This window comes from Dipteris shenzhenensis, chromosome 13 (assembly GCF_047967505.1).
Source record: "Dipteris shenzhenensis isolate YYH24624 ecotype China chromosome 13, Dip_SZ_1.0, whole genome shotgun sequence".
NCBI lineage: Eukaryota > Viridiplantae > Streptophyta > Polypodiopsida > Gleicheniales > Dipteridaceae > Dipteris > Dipteris shenzhenensis.
Genome location: NC_141608.1, coordinates 31,806,273 through 31,815,775, shown reverse-complemented (window position 1 = coordinate 31,815,775; position 9,503 = coordinate 31,806,273). Strand labels below are relative to the sequence as shown.

Here is a 9,503-nt window from a genome sequence, read left to right as displayed (position 1 = left end):
TACAAGCTCCATTTTTCTACATGTGCAATGTGTGCATAACATCCTCGGTTTCTGTCTCAAGTTTTAATGACTATCGGAGAAACACAAGAGCGGTATGAGAAACAAAGAAACATGCATCTGCCCAAATGCGAGCGACTTGGTCTCAAAAAGGGAAAGCCACATTTGTGTAACGTGTGAACTAAGTGCTTCACAGACACACACGCGCGCATCTCAAAAAGGGAAAGCCACATTTGTGCTTAAATTTGTGGTTTGGTAATGTGTGAACTAAGTGCTTTACACACACACACACAAAAGGAACCTTTTCAAATATCCATCTGATACCACCAACCCCGCATTTCAGAGCAGCTTACATGATTCTTTCTTCGAGCAACATCTAAATTAAAGAAGTCATAAAAAATTCAAGTATGTAAGCATTCAGATACAATATGCTATACCTTTATTCACTTCTACACCATTGTCTCAAATACATAAATGCCTTTTTCTTCTACATCATTGTCTCAAATACTCTCTTTTTTTTTAATACATAAATGGCATTTTCTTCGGTCATGCACAAAGCCTTATTAACAGCCTGGATGGCTACACACAGATGTCAAACATGTCCACGCTAGATGAATTATAAACAATCCCACGACAAGCCACCAGGAGATGTATTAAAAAACAAGCCATCAGAAGGTGTTTTTGGTTAGAGCTGAGGCACTAACTGTTGCCAAGAACCCACTACCTCAGGGCAAAGCCCATTGTTTAAACAGTTTCCAGATTAAATCCTCAGTAATAGATAGTATTTGAATTTGTCACTTGAAATCACAAGCCCTTCCCCATGACCAACAATCATGTGCTAGTTCACTCACTTCGATAAGGATCTGACCTGAGCTTCAAAATACAAGGCTAGAGATCAGTATGCCAAGCTTTCAACAAGTTTTGGCTATCACAAACTGCTTGTTGGACCAGAACTTTGCAGAGACTCTTGGCCCATTTGCTCATTGAGCAGCGCATGTTATTACAGTTCCCTTGCTGGAAAAGCACACTCAGTCTGAGATATATATATCTTGATGCGCTGGCAGAAACCACCTTTGATGAAACTTATCTTCCAATCGATTCCCATTTCACTGCCGTATCCCTAGGGACTAGCTGTGTCTTCTTCTGGCTTTTTGGTATTGGCTAAGCCCTTCACCAAAAAGCAAAGGCTGAGAAGACTTTGTAAAGCCTTTTGCCTTCCATGCCCATATTTTCAACGTACTCCATCGTCAAAATCAAGGATAGAAATTGTTCATCCAGGACCACGCTGTGGCCCATCTGATTCATGGTCTTTCAACCACCAGTCACTTTCAAATGCCTCCAACTCTGCATCCGAAAGGTCCGAACTATCCCAGTCTTCAAAATCATGGGCACTGACTGGAACATATGGGGCAACTTTCAAATTCACATTCTTCAACTCATCGCCTGCATATTCTTTATTAAATCCTTCCCCTCCATACCATAGATCTGCTACTTCGTAAGCCCGTTTGAGAGCCTTGCCCGATGCCACATCGGCCCAAGAAAAGTGAATGTCTGTATACCCCTTCAGTACCGGAGTATCTCCCACGACCACCGTGTGAAGTTTCCTAGTTCGTGCCTGCTGCAACACGGTCTGGAAATCCGAATCGTCAGATACAAGGCAAATGCACCGAATTCCCATCTCAACCGATTTATTGATATGTTTCTTCAAGGCCTCATCAGCTGCCTCCGGCTTATCTGATACCATTCTCACCCACACCCCTGCCCTCCTTAGCTCCTGCGCTAATCCATAGCCAACCTTCGGAATTATGATATTCTTTGCTGCCTCTTTGTATTTAGCCTCCTTATCTACTAGGCTGTCCTTGAATTTCAGCTTGCGTTTGCCCTTCAGGGAGTCAAGTCGACTCATCCGCTTATTTCTTTCTCGCTCATGCAACTGTTTGAAGTGCTTCTGGAGAGCCACATGGGTCTTGCACTTGCGACCGCAGTACCCACAAACGTAGGGCTCGTCAGGGACCACTAAGCCGGTGACTTCCAGGAAATCCAGAGATTTCCTCTCGCGACGCTGCTCTCGAACCCAAGAAGGAACGAAGCTGAAAGCGTGGCGGTTGGCGTAAGCAACCAAGTCGACAAGGCGACCAAAGCCAGAGGCGATGTGTTTGAGGTGGAGGGCAGCGTCGTAAGGGGGGACAGAGCGAGGGGGTTTGTTGTCGAGGTCCCAGAAGACGGAGATGGTGTGGGAGTGATGAGAAGGGAAGGCGGATGAGGAAATGGCAAGAGCTCGAGTGTACAAAGGGCTTAGCAACCGCCTACGCCTCTCGAGATGATGAAGATGAACACGTAGCATCCTGGCTTTCTGCACTAGAGAGCTTCATAGGAGAGCATGTTTTGTAAATCAGCATAGCTTATATGAATGTGTGTGTATGTGTGTGTGTGTGTGTGTGTGTGTGTGAGGTGTGTGTGTGTGTGTGAGAGAGAGAGAGAGAGAGGTGTGTGTGTGTGTGAGAGAGACGGTGAGCGACGGTGAGACGAAGGTACCCGCAAGGACTCTCCCCCTCCGTCCGTACGATCGTCGTACGGACTCCCTGGCGTGCAGGCCCGTACACCCCGTATGTCCTTGTCAGCCCTGTTGTACGTCGTCGCCATCTTCCGTACACCTACCTCCCCGTACCACCCTGCTCTTTCCCACACTATCCCGTACTTTTTGTGAGCATCATCTCTCCGTACAGAATCTCTGTATTTCTTCTGTCCGTACAAGTTCCTCCGTGCAGCTTCTCGTACAGCGAGTCTTCGTCCGTACAGTACCTTCCGTACGTTTCCTCCCATTGTGTCCTGCAAACTATCCGTATAGGTCCCTCCGTACAGGCTTTTCCGTACAGGTCTTCCCGTACAGCTTATCCTGTCCGTACAGCCCCTCCGTGCAGCTTCTGCCGTACTGATCTGCTTTTTCTCCCTGTGCCTCTCCGTTCCTTTTCTCTGTTTGCTTTGTCTTTCACTCTTTCTCTCTTGCCTTGCCATATTTCAACTATGGCTTCCGGTCCTGATGTCTGTACATATGCTAGAAAAGAAAGAACTACAGATGCTAAGCGTCGGCCTTCTCAGCCTGCTTCACAGGATGACGAGCTTACCTTGGAGGCTCAATATGTGTTTGATACACTTAAGGATGACTTTCAGCAGACACGACAGGAATGGGGCAAACCAGTTCCGGAGATCACATACAAATTGAAATTGCCCTCCCTTGTGAATCCTCTCAGAAAGCTATCTCAAACTGCGGTAATTATTTTCTTTCCAGGAAGAATTCCAGCCGCCAGTGATGTTGCGCAATGGATCAAGTCTATCCTTGGAGGATGCTTTGTTGAGGGTGTTTACTTTGCCTCCAGAGGATTTTATGAGGTGCATTTATCAGATGCTTTGTGCAAGCAGAGGCTCCTTGAGCTTTCTCCCCTTTTTTACGGGAAGCAGATGGTACATGCCATGCCTTGGTCCCCAAACAAGGACTACCAAAGTCTTATACGTCATCATTGTCCTGTATGGGTTGAGGTTGTTAACTTCCCGGACTATATGCATGAAGAATTGCCTGGCCTAGCTGCTTCATTGGGACAGGTCATTTGTCCTCCACGCCCCATGGGAAATCGTAACAGATTTTGCATCCTTTGGGACACTGACACACCTACCCCTCCTTCTATTGCAGTGGAAGTTGAGGGTGTGCAATTGGGCAAAAAGTTCTTTGACTTGAAATGGGGTGTATTTGCAGGCGCTTGCTTTGCCTGCCACAAGTTTGGGCATCTAGCCTCTGAATGCCCAAATGGTACTGCATCAACCCCCTCCTAATGCCTTGCCGCCTCAGACAAGGGAAAAGAATGAGAATTTGCAAGCCAAGGTAGCAAATCGAAATGGGGCAAAGAATGCTAAACCACTTACTCAGGTGCAATCACTTGTTGGAAAAGGCAAAGAAAAGGAAAAAGAGAAGATGAAGGAACCTGTGGGGACAGATCGGGATGGTTTTCAACAGCCTAAGAAGGTGGTTGTATTGAAGCAACGCCCCTTTCAATCTCGGCAATGGGATGCTTCCTCTCCCTTACTAGGACAGGCTTCCACTTCAGCTCCAGTCCTTCAAAATTGGGTGGGGGTTTTGAAGAAGGGTATTCCGATATGTGACTCTGAAGAAGGGGAGAATGCCATATCCTTTATGGATCATGAAAGCCTGCAACCCATGCAGGCAGAGGCTTTGCCTCTCTGAAATCTTGTTTTATACTTATACTCTCCTGTATATACCTTTTTCATGCATCTAACGCTTAAGTGCTTTACATACAATGTACAGAGCCTCTGCAATGTCTCAAAGTGGAGGCTTTTCTGGAATTATGTACATAAAATGCAGCCAGATATTGTTTGTTTGCAAGAGCATAATCAACACACTAAGGCTGGTCATAATGATCACTTTGGCGGCTATGATATATATTATGCTGGTTCCACTACCTACTCAGGGGTATGCATAATGGTCAGACATGAGCTGGAGCCCCAGCTAGCATTTAATGACAGCAGTGGCCGATGGATAGTCATACAATGTAATGTCAATGGTGACATTTTTGAGCTTGCATCAGTTTATGCCCCCCATACCTCTGCCATGAGGGCTTCTCTATGGGATTCTTTAAGCAAATATCCATGGAGATCCAATGCATTTATCTGTGGAGATTTTAACAATTCTCCTCTGCTGAGAGATAACACCACTTCAAGGTCTCATATGCTTTCATCGGAAAGATAGAAATGGGATAGCATGCTTTTTTCTGTGCAGGCTGAAGATCTATGGCTGCTTCTACAAGGATTAGTGCCCGGATATACTTTTCATCATAATGCATATACTACATACTGGGCTAGGCTTGACAGATGGTATTTGTTCTATCCACAACAATATGCAGATTTTAGCCTTCATCTCCACATCGATTTCTCTTTGGACTTGTCAGATCATGCCCCATTATGGTTAAATCTGCAATTTGGTATGCCACTGGATGATTTGCCGACTTTCTCTAGCAGATTATTGCATGTTAATCAGGCTTACCTTCGACATCAACATTTCCAGCAAATGATTAGACTTGCAATTCATCCCTTGCTTTTGCATGCTCAGGAGGACATGAATTATGCTTGGGACAACTTTGTCTCTCGTATACAGAATGTCATTAGTGAGTATGGAAACTGGCACATGGCTACATGGAGGAATGAGGTCAAATGGGCAAAAAGGACAGCACAACAGTTGACTGAATTTTCACAGTTAAGGCCTCTTTCCGAATCAGAAAATGATTCCCTCTCACAAGCCCGGATCAAACTGGCTGATAATGATCAGCGGAAATTGCACAAATGGCAGATTAGAGCAAGAATGAAGACCCTTATGGATAAGGGCTGTTCATCCAAAGCCTTTTTCAAGGGACTGCATGCCACTCGAAAGAAAAACTCATGTCTAAGGGTCAGGAAGCTAGATGGCTCTTGGACGCACTCCTTTTCTGATCTCCAAGATGAATGCCAAAATTACTTCCACACACTGTTCTCTGCCCCTGGCCCCCCATCAAATCAAATGACTGATGCGCGGATTGAATTTCTTCAATATGTTTCTGGGATAGTGGAAATGGATGATGCTCTTTTATTTGAGAGACCTTTTACTGACACAGAACTTGATAATGCATTGTCCCATCTTGGCAAATACAAGTCTCCGGGCTGGGATGGTCTTACAGTGGAATTTTACATTTCTTTTTGGGACGATTTGAAAGATGTTCTTTTACAAATGATCAATGTTGCCTGGCAAGAAAATCAATTGCCGTACCTTTGGAAGCATGGAATAATTAAACTTGTGCCCAAAAAAAATCTATGTGATCATATGTCAGATTGGAGGCCTATTACTTTGATGCCTGTAGTTTACAAACTCATTGCCAAAATGATAGTGTATAGGCTTCATGGGATACTGAATGCGGGCCTTCATCCTCATCAGTATGGGTTTGTGCCGCGAAGACAAATCTATGACAATATCTCCAATGCATTGACTGCAATTGAATATGCTAAGTACTCGAATCAAGATGTGCTCATATTGCAGGTAGATATTACTAAGGCATTTGACACTGTACAATGGGATTTTATCTCTCAAACCATGACAAAGTTGGGGTTTGGTCCCAAGATAGCAAATGCAATTTATTGGCTTTATTCTGGATCTACTTCCCAGTGCATTCTCGGAAGTCATCTATCTCGGTCATGGATATTGGGTAGATCAGTCCGACAGGGCTGCCCCCTTAGTGCTCTTTTCTATGCCATTGTGACTCATCCTCTATTGATGTATCTTGATCATCTTACAAACACAGGACAGATGACTGGTCTTAAAATCCCTGGGGCTGCATCTTTTTTGGCACAGGCATACGCTGATGATTCCTTCTTTATGCCACAGAATTCTCCTCGGGAAATCAACATGCTTATGACCACATTATCTTTGTATGGATTAGTAGCGGGATTGCATGTTAACTTTGACAAATCCAAATTGCTTCCCCTGAAACAATGTGACTGGCATTCTATTCTCTGGCCTGGTCGGATAGTGCATTCCAAAGATGTAGTCAGGCATTTGGGATATCCTAGAGGATGGCATATCACCAAAAAACAGCAGCTAAAATGGATATTCCAAAGACTTCAACACAAATTGCAATATTGGAAAATTTCTACTTGGCCACTTCATGTCAGGCTCAGAATAGTCTAGTGTATTGTTATGTCTTATGTTCAGTTCTTTTTGCCTTTGCTACATTGGTCCTCCAGAGATATCTCAGCTTTTATGTCTCAAGCTATGGAGCTGTTATGGAAGACAAAAACTGCAGTGAAAGCATTGAGACTTCTGAAGATGGAAATGGTATGTTCCCCTAGGATGCATGGAGGACTTAATGTATTAAATATCAGATATCATGTACTTGCAAGGAAGGCGACTATGCTTCATACCTTTTTCTGTCAAAAGCAGCCATGGACTTGTATGATAGCATCCATGTGTGTCAACATGAGGACAACTGCTTATGGCCATTGGACTACTGATCATTGGGAGGTTGTCATTGGGAGATTTGTTGGGAAGATTCCTGGATGCCCTTTTTCTACTGCTCTGATATTGGACTGGAAACAAGTGCTTTCTAAAGTCAAATGGGCTCCTGATAATCATTTAGGGGCAAACTCAATGAGGCAAGAAAGTATTCATTGGAGTGCCATTTTTGACATCCCACTTGCTTTACAGGAACCGGTTCGGGCATATAATCTCATGAAATTGGGAATTAGATACATCAATGATGTGGTAGATGATCACGGCCATGTCTTATCTTTTCCTCGGGCCACTGCCCTTTATGCTTTGGGAATGCATCATAGATTGATATGGAAGAATTACTGATCTCTTGCATCCATTTCTACCTATTCCCCCTGTGGCTGACACAGACAGGCTAATGGATTGGCAATTGTTCCCCTTTGCTACATGCTCTCGTCCTATGCTAATACTCTATGGCATATCAGGCAGCCCCTTTCATGGTGGCGGAAGAATCTCCGACTATTATGGAGGTGTAAAATGCCTTTGAAACAAAGACTCTTTCTTTGGAGATGCATGACCGGCACATTGTCAGTGGGAATCACACTTGCCAAACATCACATTGCACTGCCCACCTGTTTACAGTGTCACGCTCCTTCAGAGACTGTCCCTCATTTGCTTTGGTATTGCTCGTCTACTCGCAATCTCCTTGGGAAAATTTCAGATCTTCTTCGCCGCCGTTTCCCGAGTCATATATTTGGGAAACATTTTTGGCTATTTGGCAGATTTAGAAGGCCTTTATCTCAATACTCCCTCTTTCTCTCATGGGTGAGATATTGGGCGCTTTGGACAATCTGGGAAGAGCACAATTTGGCATACTTGGGCCGCCAGTTTCAAAAGTCATATGAATCTTTTAGAGCCTCATTGCGGCATTCTTTATATGATGCCTGCCATGAGGGTGATCTGCATGCATCTTGCATTGAGCTTTTCTTTTTATGCTTCTAATTTGTGGGATACTCTCCATTTTTTTGGAGACTTTCCCTCTTGTAAAGTTATGACAATATAAATACACTGCACTGGATTTTACAAAAAAAAAAAGTGTGTGTGTGTGTGAGAGATTCTCACCAAAAAAAAGTGTGTGTGTGTGTGTGTGTGAGAGAGAGAGAGAGATTACCCAAAAAAAAAAGTGTGTGTGAGAGAGAGACACAGGCTCGCTAGCCTAGTACACACCCAACCCACAACCTTCAGTGTCGAGTCTCGACTATGTGCCGGGAATCCGTTGCACTAGCCGAACTCGACCAACGCTCAGCCGAGAGCCAGTTGCCCTGGCTTCCGATTGGAAAAATCAGCCCCCTGGATCGATTTCTGGCCGTCGATGGATGCGGTAGGCGGGCGACAGACACACGTGTCGTTTGCACATTAATTGGTGCTTTTAGGTGGAAAAGAGAAGGCAGTCAGGAATCTGTAGATGTTTCTATACCATGGATCACTTGCTTCTATGGTAGCTACCAAATTTACATTTGGACACTCTTACAAATCAAATAAGGCATTTTTCAAATTGGAACACCCTCCCTTCACAATCTTGAATGAAAAGTCACATTCTTGCAAGATTACTAACCACTTAGCCATGTGGCCTAAGGGATTTGAAGATTACAATACTTGCTTTGCAAGGCCGCTACTTGAAATGTGTCGTGAAGCAAACCGGATAGGTACATGAATCGGTCTTCCCCTTGCGCTCGAGAAGGATGCCAGCTAAAGTGTGCTCTCCAAACCCAGGGTTGATGTAGAAGGTCATGGACTAGTCGGGATTACGTAGAATGGGCTCAGAAGCAAGGGCACTCTTAATTTGGACAAACCCTTGATTGCAATCTTCATCCCAAGAGAAAACTATGTTGTTTTTCAACAATATGGTCATTGGACGTGTCATGGCAGTGTACTGATCAATAAAGCGTCAATAATACCCAACCAAATTGACAAAGGAATGCACCTGGCGATTGGTGGTAGGTGGGGAAAGCTATTGCTTCCACCTTTTCTGGATCTAGTCGGATACCATCTGCAGAAACAATATGCCTGAGTAGCCTTCCTTGGGTGGCTCCAATAGTGCATTTCTCAGGGTTAAGGCTGCCATTTGCTTCATCAATTCTTTGGAAAGCCATCCGAGCCTTCATGACATGCTCACCTCATGTGGAGAATATGCAAAAATCATCTAAGAATACCTCCAAGAAATTTCCCAAATAAGGGGCAAAACACCATTTGCATGAACCGCTGGAATGTGGGCAGAGCATTGGTGAGGCTAAACGGCATCACGTTCACAGCAATTCTGATTTGGTGAAACCCAGAGTAGCCATCACAAAAGGTATACATCTCATGGCTACTCACCTTTTCCAAGATGACGTCTTGAAAGGGCAAGGGTGGTCTCTCTTAGTGGCAGCGTTGTCTTGTAGTCGATGCAGACCCGCTACTTGCTCTTCTTCTTGGGTGTGAT

General features: G+C 44.4%; 1 protein-coding gene across 1 annotated transcript; it reads right to left on the bottom strand.

Moving 5' to 3' along the window:
* Positions 1-511: 511 nt before the first annotated feature.
* On the bottom strand, positions 512-2,344 carry LOC147895294 (uncharacterized). The gene has a single exon (XM_087383743.1). It carries the CDS (start codon positions 2,339-2,341, stop codon positions 1,268-1,270), a length of 1,074 nt encoding a protein of 357 aa, XP_087239869.1. The 5' UTR covers positions 2,342-2,344; the 3' UTR covers positions 512-1,267.
* Between the last annotated feature and the right edge of the window lie 7,159 nt (positions 2,345-9,503).